The 18,200-nt window shown below is 37.3% G+C and overlaps 1 protein-coding gene and 1 long non-coding RNA gene across 2 annotated transcripts in view; one reads left to right on the top strand and one right to left on the bottom strand.

Moving 5' to 3' along the window:
* Positions 1 to 18,200, bottom strand: part of LOC132594522 (uncharacterized) — a 432,335-nt gene that overhangs the window by 286,229 nt on the left and 127,906 nt on the right. The window lies entirely within an intron of this gene.
* On the top strand, positions 50 to 1,941 carry DDX53 (DEAD-box helicase 53). The gene is given in 2 exon segments (XM_030843713.1): positions 50 to 1,853; positions 1,856 to 1,941. Coding segments are annotated over 2 exon segments (1,890 nt in total).

Here is an 18,200-nt window from a genome sequence, read left to right as displayed (position 1 = left end):
CAACCCTAGGTAGGCGAGAGACCAGCACCAACTTTACCATTATCCTGAAATGGCGTGGGCCCCAGAGCGGAAGAGGGTGGAGCCGAATTGGAGAGCTCTCAGGGCCGGCCAGGATGGGATGGGTGGCAGAGGCAGGGGCTGCAGCAGCACCTCCAGCCACCTGGAGCCTAGGGCTTTCGGCTCCCAAGAACAACCGCTCTGCTTTCAAACAAGGAACAGTATGGTTGGTGCGGTGATTGGTCATGGTGGATCAAAAATAAAAGACATTCAGGATATGACACGCACCAAAATACAGATCATAAAAGGTGATTCTGAAGCAGAGGTAAACATTTTTGGCAGCAAAGACATGAAAGCCAAGGCCAAAGCAGCTACAGAAACTCTTGTTAAGAAACAAGAAAGACACTACAGTTCAGAATCCAGTGTTGATAATGCCACATCCCAACCCTCTGTTGGAAGAGGCTCAAGCAGAGATAACACTGCTAGAGGAGCTCAGCCACTGACAGACTAGGATCAAGTAAAGGCCGAAGTTGTACAGTGGGAAAAAAGAAAATGGGCAGATTTATCACCAATTAAGAAAAACTTTTACATAGAATCCAAAGCAACAAGGTCATTGTCTCAAGTGCAAGTAGACACTTGGAGAAAGGAAAATTTCAACATAATGTGTGATGACTTGAAAGATGGTGAAAATCGTCCCATCCCCAATCCGATTTGCAAATTTGAAGATGCTTTCCAACGTTATCCTGAACTTATGAAAAGCACTGAAAAAGCTGGTTTTTGAAACCCAATGCCAATTCAGTCACAGGCATGGCCTATTATTCTACAAGGAATAGATCTTATAGGAATTGCCCAAACTGGAACGGGCAAAACACTGTCCTATTTAACGCATGGGTTTATTCATCTCCATTCTCCACCAATACCTAGAGAACAAAGGAATGGACCCAGCATGCTAGTCCTTACACCCACTAGAGAATTAGCTCTTCAGGTGGAAGCTGAATGTTCTAAGTATTCATACAAAGGTCTTAAAAGTGTTTGTATATATGGCGGTGGAAACAGAAAAGGACAAATACAAGATGTTACTAAAGGCGTAGACATCATCATTGCAACTCCCGGAAGACTCAGTGATCTGCAAATGAATAACTTTGTCAACCTAAGAAGCATAACCTACTTAGTCTTAGATGAGGCAGAAAAAATGCTGGATCTGGAGTCTGAACATCAAATAATGAAGATTTTATTAGCTGTGCGCCCAGACCGGCAGACTGTTATGACAAGGGCAACTTGGCCAGATACCATTTGTCCACTTGCACAATCTTATTTGAAAGAGCCTATGATTATTTATACTGGTACTCTGGATCTAGTTAATGTATACACAGTGAAGCAAAATATAATTGTTACCACAGAAGAAGAAAAACGATCTCTTATCTGAGAATTCCTACAGAGCTTGTCACCCAAAGACAAAGTCATCGTATCTGTCAGCAGAAAACTTGTTGCTGATGACTTATCAAGAGATTTAAGTAACCAAGGCATAACTGTACAATCCCTGCACAGTGACAGAGAACAGAGTGACCGTGAGCCAGCATTAGAGGACTTGAAGAGTGGAAAAGTGAAAATACTGATTGCTACTGATTTAGCATCCTAAGGCCTTGATATTAGTGATGTCACACACATGTATAGTTACAATTCTCCATGGAATACTGAAGAATATGTACACAGAGTAGGGCGTACTGGAAGAGCAGGAGAGATGGGCATATCAGTTACAGTTACCCTTATGACTCAAGGTGATTGGAAGATTGCCGGTAAATTGATTAAAGTTCTGCAAAGAGCACATCAGAGAGTCCCAGAAGATCTTGTATCGATGCTGAGTGATACAAATTACCTAGACAACAAAGGGACCCAAAAAATAAATCAAGAAAATCTTAAGAAAAATCCAGAAAGTTTTACTGATGTCTACATTGAAAAGTTGTACCAGGCTGCTAGAAGATTCAAGATATGTTCAAGTTATGCAGTATTCATGTTACATAAGGAAGTACTGGAAACCTACTGGCAGTTAGAAAACATTTAGCCAAATTCTTAAATAATACCACCAAGCTTTCAATGCATGTTCCTTAATAAAATCAAAAGTGTTTTGAAAATGAGAGAGTGTTTTGTGCTTGTTAAAGTCTACTTTCTTTTAGAGCCTGCCATGTCCAGCTGTGTCTTCTCTAAAAGACTTGGTAGAAGACAACAATGGTACTTTTCTTGCTTTAAAATAGTTGTACTGGATTGAAACATAGTTTTCATCAAGCTTATCCCAGTCAAAATATTTTATTTCCCCCAGTGGTTGGTGACACGATTCCTAAAAATATTTCCACTATCATTCCCTAATTTTTAATATTCATTAGAAAATAAATTCTCAATCTTTTAGAAGATTCCATAATTCTCTTTTTTCCGATAGATGTGACTAATAGAGCAGACTGTCTGACTCACTGGGAATCAGATCCTCAAATGAATTCTCACTAACCACTGGCTAAAAATTCTGGGGAGGTCACGTGCCTTCTGTAGGCCACACTTTTTTACACTAATACATTGGGGTGGTTATATGAAATAATTTGGGGGTCTCCTTCACCACTAACTTCTATGATATTATAACCAAACTGTGTATCCCAGCCTTATATTTACACTTTATTTTCTAATCTAGGGGAAAATCACATCTTGGTGTAACAAACTGAACAAAGAAACCCCTTTTAATGACCAGAATAGTGCATTCTGCACTTCTATTGATTTTTGAAATGTGACTCACAGGTTGTCTTTACTTTCTTTTCATCTTATTTTTCAATTTGTCTCGAAAAGGTCAAAACCACATATACACATCAGAAGAAAAATTAATGTGAAAGAAAAATCTCTCTTCTGTACTGGGAAAAACATTAAAAACCAAACGACATTTTTGGCATAGGAACCAAGTTTAGTACAATTCCTAAACCTATAATTGTCCCTCTTACCTTTCATTTAGAAGCAACATGCATCTTCTCACATTGCAAGAAAATATCCTCACAATGACGCTGAATTTTATAGTTCAGTGTTTATGAGAACATTATAATTAGTCAAGCCTTAAAACTTCTGGCAAAAAAAAAAAAATCATCCAGCAATCTTTATTCCCAGCATGGCTTAGCTGTAACTGCAACAAAAATTCTGAAATTAAGTGAAATAAAGAGGTAAACATTCTAGGTATAGGTGGTTAAGGTTTAGAGTCTGACTTTAAAGGCTTGTTATAAAGACCTCGATATCTCTTGATAAAATTAAGAACAATGGTTAACATTTTTGAGTGTCGGATATATACCAGGTGCTTTGTTTTATAATTGATAATGTTTATTTAAAACCCACTTAGACGGTAATCTTACCCCTATTTTGCAGAAGATGAAAACAATGTCAGAGGAACTAACTTGCCTAAGGTTAGTAAATCTGGTTAAAGAGGAATTATGTGCTATTTTAACCCTGATGTGCCGGATTCCAATATTTCCATTCTTTTTACATCAATACAAGTTACTATGTGCAAGGCAATATGCTTGTCTTGAGATAGCCCACATGTTCAGATTTAGTGAAATAGAGAAGTATGTGCCAATTTACCCTAATGCAAAAGCAGTCTATAGCAGAACCTGTGAGAGAAGCTCAAATGGCCTGTTCCTATTCACTCGGAGGAGAAATGATGAATGTTTAGCAAGTTGGAGTATATGTTATTCGCCAGAATTCCTCTTAGGGGCAATGCTGTAATTGTTAGAGAAAAGGGTAACAATTAAACCATTTGAGATAGAAAGTGAGGTTCCTCAATCACGTTCAAGTAACAACAAAAGTTATCACTCAATGAGGAAGAAGAGGAAAAAAACAAGAAAAGGCTGAAAAGAAGAGCTACTGTACAGGGAAAGCTAAGTAGAAATATTAATAGAACAGTGGTTCTCAACCAGGGGCATTTTTGCTCCTTCCCTCCAGGACACATTTAACCACACGTGAAGACAGTGTGGGTTGTTTTAACTACTGGGGGTGTGGGGTGGTGTTGGCAATGTGCTGCTGGCGCCTAGTGGGTAGAAGCCAGGGATGTTGCTAAACACCCTATAATCTACAGGACAGTGCCCACACAACAGAGGATTATTTGGTCCACAACATCAATAATGCTGAGATGGAGAATCCCTGAGAGAGCATAAGCAAAATGAAACAAATCTCATAGTACCCAAGAAAGAACTTCAGAGGAAAAAATAGAGGATTTGAAAATTATAACGTGTGGGTTGTACAGAATATAACCCTACAACTTTCCTATCCTTGGTATAGTCTGCATCAGTCTTTCACCACCAAGGCCAATTTTGCCAGTATCTGGAGACAGATTTGGCTGGCAGAGCTCAGGGGGAGGGGTATTGGCATCTCCTGGGTAGAGACCAGTGGTGTTGCTAAACATCCCATAATGCACGGGACGACCCCCCAAAGAATTATGTGGTCAAAATGCCAGCAGTGCCGTAGTTAAACCTTGCAATACATTAAGCAAAACACCCCCCCTCCAAAGTCAACTGCAGAGAAACCAAGAAGGGAGTTCAGCCAGGAAAACGAAAAGAATACTTATTTCTTGTACACTCTTCAATATAAAATTCTCCATCAACTTTCATTATCTTTGGTATAATCTGTATCAATGACTGTCAATCAGAGTCGATTTTGCCCCCTAGGGGATATTTGGCAATGTCTGGAAACATTTTTGGTTGTCCCATGTAGGCAGCAAGATTGCTACTATCATGTAGTGGGTAGAGGTCAGGAATAAATATCCTATAATACACAGAAAAACACCCTACAACAATGGATTTTTTTTTAGCCCAAAAGGTCTATAGTATTGAGGTCAAGAAACTGTGGTTTACATCGACCAACAACATTTTTGTGAGTGAACTGTTTTTTAGAAACTCAAATAAATATTGAGTTGTGTGTCTAAATTGGAACGGAGTAAATGCAGGGCACTGACACCAGAGACAAAGTATGAGGATTCAGCTGACCTCAGAGTTATTCCTATAAAATGCTTAGCATGATAATTAACATTCAGTAGGTACTCAACACATATTAGATCCCGTCCATCTTGCCTCTCCCATCACCCATTATATAATGCTTGTTTACAATTCTGGATGCCATTACTCAGATTGCTTCCTCCTGTCTGGAATGTCCTTTCTTCTTCCACTCTGCCAGGTCAAATCAGATTCATCATTCTGGGTCCAGCCCAAGTGCTACATCCTCCCCAAGATCCTATCTGCTCTCCTCCATTTCAAAACTTCTGTAGCTCTCTCTACCTACCAATAATGTTGACATGTGCACCATACTAGTTTGCATACATACAGAGACAATTTGAAAAATTTGAAGTAATTAAGAGGAATTGCACTATCAAATATTTAAATACATTATAAATATATAACAGTTGAAACAGCTTTATCCTATATAACTAACAAATCATGAGAGAACCATCCAGAGCTAAATCTGCATAAGAAGCTAGTATAAAGGTGTAATTTTTTTAATCAGTGAAGAAAGAAAAGCCTGTCCCAAAACAAATTTTTAAAAATTAAATAATATATACATACATACGATACGTATCAGGACAAATGATCAACCATAGAACTGCTACTGTTAAAAAACACCCCACTAGATTCTGGCTTTTTATAAAAATTAAAAACTTGAAGATCATGTAGGAATATAATTTCTGATATCAATGTGGAAAAAAATTTTAAACATAGAAGCAACCACAGAAAATGCAAGGTAAATATTAATAGGTTTAACAATGTAAACATGAAATGCCAAAAATACTATAAAAGGCAAAGGAAACACAAGAAAAATAATTTAAAATATAGCACACACTCATAGTTATTTAATGTACAGAGATTTTTACAAACAAAAAATGAAGGATGAATTCCAAAATAGATATATGGGCAGAAATGTAAAGGACAATGCACCAAACAGACAAATAAGTGAACAATAAACATGTAAAAAAGTGCTTAACTTCTTTATAAACAACAGAATGAAAATTAAACCAATGATACAACTTTTTTCTCTAGAAAAATTGGCTGTAATTAGAAAAAACTGGGAATACCTAATACTAGTAGCAACGCAAGGAAATAAACATTAATAAATTATAATTTTGTAAAAGTATGTTCCTTGGAGGGACAGTTGAGATTATGCATAAAATTTGCGTATGTTTAATAGACTTGGACCCTATAAATCCCTAAGGATTATATATACATACCAAGATGTATACACAAGGCTATTTACCATAGGGTTGCTTAAAATAATTAATTTTTGAAAAAACCCTCAAAGTGCAATGATAGGGTACTAGTTAATTGCAGCATATCTATTCCTGATTTGGAATAGTAGAAATCATGTTCTTAAAGAATATTTAAAGGAAAGTAGTTTATAAAATCATCTCATTTTTAGAAAATTACATCGGTCCATATATCAATATAGGAAAAAAACAGATAAGCTGGATGCACATAGACACACACCACTGATAGTCATAGTTTTCTACATTATGGAATCATACGTGGGTTTGATTCTTATTTTATTTTCTAAAATTTCTACAAAATAACATTACCTTTATTATAATAAAAATGATGCTGATATATCCAGAGAAAATACTAATTTGAAAAGATACATGCACCCCATTGTTCATAGCAGCACTATTTACAATAGTCAAGACATGGAAGCAACCTAATGTCCATCAGCAGAGGAATGGATAAAGAAGATGTGGCATATATATATAGAACGGAATACTATTCAACCATAAAAAAGAATGAAATAATGTAATTTGCAGCAACACAGATGTACCTAGAGATTGTCAGACTAAGTGAAGTTAAGTAAAGTAAGACAGAGAAAGACAGATATCATATGATACCACATATATGGAATCCAAAATCTGACAGAAATGAACTTTGACAGAAATGAACTTATCTACAAAACAGAAACAGACTCACAGATATAGAGAACAGACTTATGTTTACCAAAGGGGAAAGGACAGTGGAGGGATAAATGAGGAATTTGGGATTAGCATACACAAACTACTATATAAATAAAGAACTAGGTCTTACTGTATAGCACAGGAGACTACATTCAATATCCTGTAATAAACCACAACAAATAATTGCCCACACCACCTCCTTCCTATGCCCCTTTCTATTTGCTGGCATGACCCACTGCCCATTATTAAGTTGAAAAAGCCAGGAATTCACTTTCCTAGCCTCCCTTGCAGCTAAAGCATAGGCACGTGACTCAAACTTGGCCTATGGGACTGACAGGAAAGTCTGCTTGGCAACTTTAAAGAAAGATCTTCCTCCCTTAAGAGGCATGTAAGGATGAGCTCTCTTTCCTGCTTTTGTACATAGTTGTGCAAAGACATGAGGTTGTGACAGTCATTTCTAGACAAGAGGAAATAAATCTGAAGACTACCAACATGCTAAGCATGGCCGGATGTAAATTTGGAAAGCACCTGGATCCCGGATGACATAACTGCTGCTGAATGAAAAGCCATCTGGCAGCTATGGAGGTGTGCCGCTCAGATTCTCTGTTTAAGAAACCGCTTGCTGGTCAGTTGCAAGGAGTGCAGGTAGTTGATAGCCCCCAGGTGTGAGCAATCAATGGCAGCATCTGAGCTGAGGCCAAGCCCTTCCAGAAAGTCCTAGCCAATAACTGAGCACAGTGGGGCACTGGGGCCCAGTCATTTCTGCCCAACCTGGGACTCCTCTATGGGCCATATTTCCATGCTCTGCTGGGCTGGCTGTGGGTTTCTCGGAGCCTCACTGTAGTCTTAGGCTCTTTCCTACCCAACCCTTCTTCCTTTTCACTCTGCTTTCAAGGTATCAGACATGGGCCGTGGTCAACGATTATCTCTGACTACTACTGATCCTTCTCCTCTATCTTTCAGAGGTGTTACGTCCAGTAAATACTGGACCCAACAAGAACACCCAGGAATCTCCTACCTCTGAGCTTTGCATAATATGAAATAATAAATGTTTAAGTCATTATTCGCTGAGTATTATATTATCCAAAGCATCTTAACAGATAAATAGTAAAAATCGCCCGACAGTACCTCCTGTTGAGACAGTGAATTTTCCATTACTAAGAGCCTCCAATGAGGTGTACTTTACTAGGATGAGAGTTGACTACAATAAGCAAAATGAACTCTTCCTCTAGATGCTTATTTAATGGGGACACTAAAAACACAGGATTCTACAGGGAATTGCTGTAATTTTATTTTTAAAAATTGGAAGCATATCAAGCAAACTCAGCTTTTGAACAGTCAGCAGCAATTAGAGGAAGAGGTGAGAAACCAGCAGAGTAGAGAACTTGAGCAGCAGAGTGGAGAACGTGAGCAGAGTAGAGAACTTGAGACCCAATATCAAGGTCATCTGAACCAACAGCTTTAACAGCACTCACACTTGGATGCACCTAGAGTACATCACTGGCTCTGACAGATTTGAAATGTAGCCGACCAGAGAATTCCTTGCAATCAACAACCTTGAGGGGCTCAGAGTGAATAATTCTACCTAATGGAGATACATAGACAAAAGCAATGGGACTCTTCTCTTGAACACAAGGGATTTTTAAAAAATCTTTTCACACAGAAGGGAATAAGGAAAGAGGAACTGATGGACCATCTTGGCTTTTCCACCTGAGCTGGAAAATCCAATTCAAAAAAAAAAAAAACAAGCAAAGATCAAGTATTTTCTAAAAGATTAAGAAATTCAGCAAAACATTTCTCTCCCTCTCCCCTCCCTTCCTGTACCCTAAGCACCTTGCCCTTAATTTAAAAAAAATGGTAATTCAGGATTTCTTGGTGTATTCATTGGAAAAATCTATAATTAAAATAAATAAAATAAAATAAAAATAATTAAAATAAATAAAATAAAATAAAAATCTATAATTAAGTGGAAAGATGGAAGAACTGGTCCTCTCTCTTTATGCTGACTCCTCCATTTCACTTCCCAAGTATTGCTGAAGCTGGTCAGTGCCATTCAAGTTCACAAAACTGTAATCTTTGACATCTCCTCCTCACCTAGCACACAAACAATAGTGCAAGCCTGTTACTGCTTACCACTACCTGTAAATGTTCCCTTTCAGGTCCCTTCTACTGCAAACTTCTGTTTTCTTCGAGCCCTTCCAACAGGGTAAAATGTCTGCAATGATGTTTCCCCAGGTTAAATAAAGTCCATACAATCATCCGAAGCTTGCAATTTGTGGTGAACTTTCAGCAATAAGTTCACTGATGTGATTTGGGGTCCTAGTTAAAGTTTCAATCGGAACCCATTTCTCAGAGTCAGCAAAATCTCTCTGAAGCCTGAACTAATTCCTTTTAGGCTTATATCCTCTGAAGACCCATATGGTATTTTCCAAAAACATTTTAATTTTCTCTGGGATCAATGAACGTGGCCTTGTCACGTCTCTTCCCAGGCATTTGTTTTTGTCATGTTTGTAGGCCTTTCCTACAACATACACACTCTTTTACAATGCCTTCCCATGAAGCACCATGTGACATTCCATTTCAACTTTACTCTCTCATGGATAAGACACTGTAAAATGATGTTAACCAAAGGCAATAAGCATTTTCTGCTTCTGGGAAAGAGTCTCCTCCTTACCCCTTCTTCTGTGTGCGTGTGTCCAGTTCTGCTGAGAACACACGGCCTGCCTGACCACTACCTACTCCAGACCTCACTCTGTCATTCAGGGCTCAGAACATCATGCATAATATGCAGAATAAGCTGAACTTACTATTCCTATAGATGAGAGACAAACATCTTTCCCCCTTTATAGAAGATACTGGTTGCTGCCCCCAGATTCAAGCATAACATAATAGTTACACATGAAGTCTTAGGAGTCTGAAAGACCTGCATATGAGTCTCAGTTCCATGAATTTGGGTAAGTCCTATAAAGGCCCTAAGTCTTGGTTTTAACAGCTGTAAAAGATGGACGGTTTTAATTCCTACTTCATGAAGATTAGATTATATACATATAAAGCACCCAAGATAAAAGAATATTAACATAATACTCAATTTTTTTTTAAATAGGAGAAGATGGTATGGGGAAATGATGGTCACAGTCAGACCAATTCAACCTGTCAGTCTCACCAATAAATGTTAATGTATCACAAAAGAATTTCCAAAATGTGGTAGTTTTGCTTTGCGAAGTGCTTCCATGGAGAGGACGCTTGTTGGGTCTACCTGTGGAACATGTATGTTCTTGACCTTTCTTTCTCTCTGCATGCCTGCCCCAGTCTTCTCTCTCCACAGGCTGCCTTTTGCTGTTTTTCCATGCACATGGTGGAAGGTGGCTGATTCCACAACTCTCTGGTTTAAATTACAACTGTTCATGATATCAGTCTAGATTGAGCTAGACTGTCTCAGCTCCCAGTTTATATTTCTGTAACAGAGGATCTGATGGGTCCAATTTGGATCAGGTGTCCCCTGTGGTCCAAACAAATGTTGCAGGTGGGACGGCTGGTGGTAACAGGGCTCTCTATCAAAAATGTAGTTGCTAGAATCCCATCCCTGTATTTGAGGGATGATGAAATTAAGAGAAAAGGGACCTTAAAGGCTATAGTATTAAATTGTTTTCCTTACTAAAAAAAACCTCACATATTTATCAAGTTACAGATCCAGTTAGCAGCTCTAGTTGTCATGCAGAGACTATCAAAGTTCTTTTTAGGCATTTATTTGAAATATGAGCATTTTCATACTATCCAGACAATCAACTCATTGGTTTAACCATGATTATTTATTTTATCACATATTTTATTTATCCCATTTCTGGAAACTTTCATAAGATCATCTGATGAGCAATACCTACTTCTAATGAATTTTAATAACTATTTTCCAAGGACAGTGCTCACAATAACTTTTATATCATTTCCCAAGCCAATTCTTTGTAAAATCTGAAACTTTTCAATTAATAAACTTTCATGTCTAAAATAAGACAACTCCTATCACTTAAATTTATCTGCCCCCATAACATGAAAGTTAGTTTCATTATCATATAATCATACTTAGATATTTATATATTAGTACTAAAAATATATGTTGAGCTTTACACTGGTGATTTAGGTAAGACAAAGCTGTTTCTTGGCACTATCTACTTTATATATCATCCTAACCCACAAAGAAATTGATTTAGGGTAACTCTCTCAATACAACATAGATTTGTTTTCTTACGTACTACAGATCTAATTCATTATCATATCTTGTTCATTTATTATTGATGGGCTAGCTCAATATATCAGTTTGCAATGATAAGATTTAAGTAGTCCATGTAGAAAACTAAATAAATATTAATCACACTGGCTGCTTCAGAGAATATCTTAGAGTACAACCTTGGCTGTGCCCGAAAATATAAATCTTAAAATTGTACAAAATATCACTTGAGGTCAAAGAACCTTGAAAAGAAGGAAAATAAACTATGTGATTAAATGTGGATTAAACCTCTGAAGGAATGATGTTTCAAAGGCAAAATTGGTTGGTTCAGAGGAACGGTTTCATGGAATTTTTCTTGCAAAATATTTTCTTTACTATCATATAGACAGCCCGTATGTATTTTTTGAGATATTCAGTCATACCGAGTATTATGGTAGGGCTAGGAGTTGAAGGGCTTTTCCCCCAGCTTTATTGAGATATAACTGGCATACAGCACTGTGTAAGTTTAAGGTATACAATGTGTTGATTTGATACACTTATATGTTGCAAAATGATTACCACCATGGCGATACCTAACACTTCATCGCATCACATAATTACCACTTCTTTTTTGTGGTGAGAAGATTTAATATCCACTCTCTTAGCAGCTTTCATGTATATAGTACATTATTATTAACTATAATCACCATGCTGTACATTAGCTCCTCAGAACTTCTTCATCTTATAACTGGAAGTTTTATACTCTTTGACCAACATCTCCCCATTTCTCTGACCCTAAACATTTTATATACATCCTGTCCATCCCAACTCTAAACAGAGGAAAACTCTAAACTCAACCAAAATTTTGTGCAGAGAAAAGAAGAAATGACCTAGGTCATTGGTTTTACATGCTTAGATTGCCAGGGCAAATGATCTCCATCACTGGTGGCAAGGCCCATTGCTTATTCAGAAACCTAATTCCGTAGGTTTTCATGGCAAGCCATGGTGCTTCCTGAGCCCTCAGCCATGAGCTGGTGCAGACTGCTTTACCTAGCGGTAGAAAAGTGAGAAAATGTACATGCAGAGGCAAAGCCCTATGTTTAGGGTGATGACAGAACTTCCAAAATATGGAGTCTCTGGCAAGTATACACATCCCAGTCTCGTACCTGGGCCCTAATTCGTTTGACTCTGGAGTATGCAAAGAAAGCATTCATTATTCTGCCAGCAATTCCACCATTTGACCACCTGAACTACCCTTGGATGTCAGATCATATGGCCTAGGATAGATCAGGGGCCTCCAGGGAGATTATCACCAAAAAATGACCATTGTGACACTGGTATCTAACCATGCCCCTGACAGTACTGGGAAGAGACAGCTGCACTTGTGAGGTCAGGCTAGGGTCTTTCTTCTGGAGCTTAGGTAATGAAAAGCTCTCTGGCTTTGAAAGCAAACAGATCTGGGTCCAGTACCAGCTCTACCATGTTACTGATATACTTTAAAAAAAAAATGAGGGAATTCCCTGGCGGTCCAGTGGTTAGGACTCCACATTCTCACTGCCGAGGGCCCAGGTTCAACTCCTGGTCAGGGAACTAAAATCCACAAGCAGCATGGTGTGGCCAAAAAAAAGAAACATACAGAAAAATTTTAAAAAATAACAGACATCTACACCTAAATTTAGCAAATGTTAATATTTTATCACATTTATTTTGCTAAGAAATTTAAGGGCCTTCCCTGGCGGCCCAGTGGTTAAAACTCTGCGCTCCCAATGCAGGGGGCAAGGGTTCGATCCCTGGTCGGGGAGCTAAGATCCCACATGCATGCTGCATTGGTGTGGCCAAAAAATAAAAATAAAGATGTGAAAATTTTTTTAAAAATGAAGATGAAATTTAAGATTATGGAGTGCTACAATTCTTCTACTTTATTGTATTTCCCTTCTTTGTACTCCAGGTTAACGACTCGAAGTCGGTGTGTACTCTTCCCATGTATATTTTGTATGTTTATTACATAGACATGTGCTCACAAACAATATATAGTATTTTCTCCATGCTTTAAATTTTACAAAAAAGGTGTCATGCCATATGAATTCTTTTGAACTTTTTTCCTCATTGTGCAGTAAAATTTAGCAAAGCTGATTTATGTAGATCTGGTTCATTATGATTTATGTAGATCTGGTTCATTATGAGACAATTTATTCATTACTCTAGAGACAGATATATAGATTATTTGCAGGGTTTTTTGGGTTTTGTTTTTGGTATTACAAACAATGCTCTTCCAAATATTCTTATACTTGTCTCTTTGCGCATGTGTGTAGAAGTTTCTCTAAGGCATATACAGGACTGTTATTCAAATAAAATATACCAACATGACCATGCCAGTAATTTGCAGCATGTTTAATTCTGATTGGTTGGTGCCTCTGAAAGCAGTTACCAAGCATTTTGAATATCACCTAGAAGAGCAACCTCTGGGTCATAAACTACGCACAGCTTCACCTTCACTATATATTACCAATAGCTCTTCAAAGTGGTCAAAGCAACTTACACCCCAACTAGTAGTTTAATATGTGCATTCTTGTTTCCCCACAATTCATACTGTTAGGCTTTCTTTCAGTGGTCTGATGAGTATGAAATGTTATCTTGTTTTAATTTGTGGTTTCCTGATTACTAATCAGGTGAAACATCATCTGTTTATCAACCAGTCAGAACTCTTCTTTTGTAAATTGCCTCTCCTTTTGTAAAATGGAGTCTTCACTCCATTTTCTTTGGGGCTAAATTTCTCTAGTTGATTTTTAGGTGTTCTGTATTGATTCTGCATATTAATCCTTTGTCAAGTTTAAGGATGCTAGTATCTTCTTGCCATCTGTCCTTTATATTTCATTTTCTTTATGGTGACACTCTATAGAATACCATCTTTTTTTGCTCTCTATATTTGGGTAAACCATGTAAACTCTCAAAGTCTCCATTTACTCATTTATAAAATGAGGACAATAATGCCTTCTTCACAAGATTGTTGTGAATAAAAATAATAAGATAATAAATGTACAGGGCAATATTCAATAAATAAATAGTTTTCTTCCTGTGGTCCAACCCTCAGACAGAAGGAAGAAACAAGAGCCCACTACTATGCAAATATCTTCATTGAGCTATGATGTGTCAAAAAAGAAATCATGTGGATACTTAAACAGAATGATGAGTTAAGTGGATTACATAACTCACTCAATAAATATTTATTAAATCCTTTCTATGTGCCAGGCATAGTATGAGAATGGAATGCAAAACATATCAAGGCTTCTCTAGTGAAAGAGAGAGACAACAAGCAAATTTACTATTCACCCAGATGAATAAAACAAAGTTCAAGAGTATTACAAAAAAAGAGGGGTACAACTTCTGATTGGGTGGCCAGAGAAGTCCCAACATGAAGGCGAATGGAGCAGAAACCTAGAAGAACTGAGGAAGGGAGCCATGTGAAGAAGTGCATGCAAAGACCCTGAGGCTCTACCATACTTGTCAATCAAGGAGAACAAGGATAGTGTGAGGGAAGGAAATAGCAAGAGTGACAGAAGTAACCAGGGACCCGACAATGATCTTGGAGGTCATGGTAAGAATTCTGAATTTTAAGTGCAATGCAATGACCCTGGAGGGTTTTCAGCAGAGGAATGGCATGTTATAACTTACATTTTTAAAAGGATCCCTCCAGATGGATTGGGAGTTTGGAATTAGCAGATGCAAACTATTATATATAGAAATGATAAACAATAAGGTCCTACTGTATAGCACAGGGAACTATATTCAATATCCTGTGATAAACCACACTGGAAAATTAAGAAAAAGAGAAAAAATACAATAAAAGGATCCCTCCAACTACAGGATGAAGAGAGGGCTGTATGAGTAGAGGAGGGGAAGGAGGGAGACCACAGGAGATGGTCTTTGTCACACTGAAGCTTTATAAAGCCATTCTGATAATTTCCCAGGACTCATAAAAATAAGCTACTCTGAACTGAAATCTCAAATGCAGCAAATGGTGTTATTTCCATTTACTATTACTGGACAAGCCACATTTAACCCCAAACCCAGCAAAACATAAGAAATAGTGGAAAAACCAAATGAGAGATAAACAGTTCTAAACTTGTTTACCTCTCATTTGCCCTGGCCAGTTTGTACATTTTTCTTTAACCCAAAGAAATCAAGGCCTATTTAGGACAGTTACTATCTGTGGATAAAATGCAGTCAAATGGCTTAGGTAAAAGCAGTAGTTTCCCCATGATTAGTTTTTGAGCATTACTCCTTGGTGATGTGCAGAGGTCATAACTTACCTTCCCGCTCAAGATATGCTGGCTATCTGATAATGAATTTTCCCAATACTGTCTCACTCTCCAAGGTGTTCTAATTGATTTTTCTCCCTGTTGTTTAGAATCTCAGGCTATTTAATTAATGCATTTCTTTTACACAAATAGAAAAACTCAGCATGACCAAAGTCAGAGTGGTCAGCCGCTCAGTGCTTCCCTGCCTCCTAGCTATAACACCTTATGAGGTCTGATGACCCCAGCCTGCCTGCCAATCCACAGTTGCTTCCCATTGTGTTCTTCAAAAAGTTTCTGCTTCTGCACTGAAATCACCAGTTCGATTTATTATGAAATTATTCCTAGAACTGATCTTCCCAAACCGTGCTGTGAAAATGAATAACCTAGAGATCTTGGTAAAATGCAGATTTGAATTTAGTCAATCGGGGGCAGGGCCCAGGAGGGAGCATTTCTCAGGTGATGCTGATGCTGGTGATCTGAGGACCACAATTTAGTAGCGAGGTCCTAGGCTGAAGGCAACCACAACATTTAACACTATTAAAATTTTTTTCTTATATATAAAAAATATATAACATATACATATATAATATATGTGATGTATATATAAAATATATGTTCATATAGAAAGAGTGTATTTAGAGCAGTTACATACAACTCATGGATAAAGAAGCATCAGATGGCTTGGGTGGTAGTTAGTGCCATAATTTTTTTTTTTTTAGAGCATCATTATTTGGTGAAAGAGGGACTCAACACTCAAATTGAAATTCTGAAAACATATCTAAGTATGGTATACATAGTAATGATATACCACCTTGCATTAATAACCTAAATAGCTATTTCTCCTATGAAGTAAGATCCTTTTACGAAAGATCTTTGGTAGAATTTCTACAAAGTCAATAGCTCACAATGCTGAATGCGTAAAACCCTCAGCCCTGGCTATCAAAGTACACCCCCAAAACCAGCAGCATCAGAATCCCCTGGAAACTTGTTAAAATTTCAAACCTGGGGCCTCACCCAAAGTTTACTAAATGAGAAATGCTGTTCATAGGGTCCAGCTATTTTTGTTTGAACAAACCCTCCAAGTGATTCTGAATTTTGAGAACTACAGCTCTACAGGACTAGTTGTTTTATTTCCATTTCTAGATATATTTCATATGCTTTTCTTAAATACATAGGAATGGTAAAAAGAAAATACGACCTCCATAAACTTCATCTTAATAGTGCTTTGCACATATAAATGAATTAATACAAACCTGGCAAAAGGGGAAGATTTGTATAATTTTCCCCACAATTTACAATATAGCTTCCTTCTTTACTATTGCAACTATTAGGTATTCATTGCATGAAGGAGGAAACCCAGGATATGATACAGACATTAACATTTTAAATTTTGGGCAATTTATAGCAAGCAGTAAGCTCTCTGGAGGCCAGCTTGATATTGCTTTGAGGGCCACTTCTCAATTTCTTATACAAAGAATATCTAGTCATCGTTCTTTTCTCATCTCAAAGTTTATTCCTCCTGAGAAGATTCCATTTGAACCATCCCCTCTATATAATTGACTATTTATATGCAGCTATTACTGGCAAACTTCACCCTCTTGAGGGCCACTAACCATGCCCGGGCCTGACTGTGGAATACTTTTATGATGAAATGTCACCAGAAGATGAGAATCTAACTATGGAACAACTCCAGGCTGGTTTTCTAAAGCCTTCTATGGAAAAATGCCATCAGGTGCCACACATGGGTCCACTTCAGTCCTGGGCCCTATAAAAAAAAACCACCTCAGAATTAACTGGTAAATTCTAATAAATTTCTAGGTGAGAGAGTTCCCCTGAGTTTTCATCATCACATCTAGGGCTAGCAGTGGCCCTAGAAAATAGCTAGAAATAATTTCATTTCATCATTTAGGATGAGAAACTGTAACATTTCAACAGCAAGTACACTTCATAAATCACAAATATCTCTGCATTGCATTTTAATCTGGACTTTTTTGAAAAGTTATATTTCATGTCCTAACTTTTGCTCACCTTTTACATGTTATGTTTTCAATATTTTTTAACCAAGATATAGCTACTCATTTAAAAAAATTTTTTTAATCTCCTGAAAACTGACATTAAATAACCTAACAAAAGGAATAAATCAAGCTAACAGCTTTTGTAAGAACATAAATAATATTAATGAACAATTTAAGCCAAATTATTAATAAACTTATGAAGGTTAATTTTATGTGTCAACTTGGCTAGGCTACAGTGCCCAAATATTTGGTCAAACATTACTCTTGCTGTTTCTGTGTGAAGGTGGTTTTTGGATAAGACTGACATTTAAATAGATGGTCTTTGAGGAAAACAGATTAATTCCATAATGTAAGTGGGACTCATCCGATAAGTTGAAGGCCTTTAATTAAAAAAAAGACTGAATGTCCCTCAAGCAAGAAGGAATTCTGCCAGCATACTTCCTTTGCACCAAACTGCAATTCTTCTTTCGGCCTTCCCTATCAGATTTTTGATTTACCAAGCCTCCACAATTGTGTGAGCCAATTCCTTGATACCTCTCTCTCTTGCTCTTGCTCTCTGGTGCGTACCATGTTATGTATATATGTTTGTAAATATCCTATCATAAACCATAATGGAAAATAATATTAAAAAAAGAATGTATATATACGTGTAACTGAATCACTGTGCTGTACAGTGGTAATTCACACAACACTGTAAATCAACTATACTTCAACTAAAAAAAATTTTTAATTCAATGCTAGATACA

The sequence above is a fragment of the Globicephala melas genome, chromosome X (genome assembly GCF_963455315.2).
Source record: "Globicephala melas chromosome X, mGloMel1.2, whole genome shotgun sequence".
In the NCBI taxonomy this organism is placed as follows: Eukaryota; Metazoa; Chordata; class Mammalia; order Artiodactyla; family Delphinidae; genus Globicephala; species Globicephala melas.
This window is presented reverse-complemented; position numbering and strand designations above follow the sequence as displayed.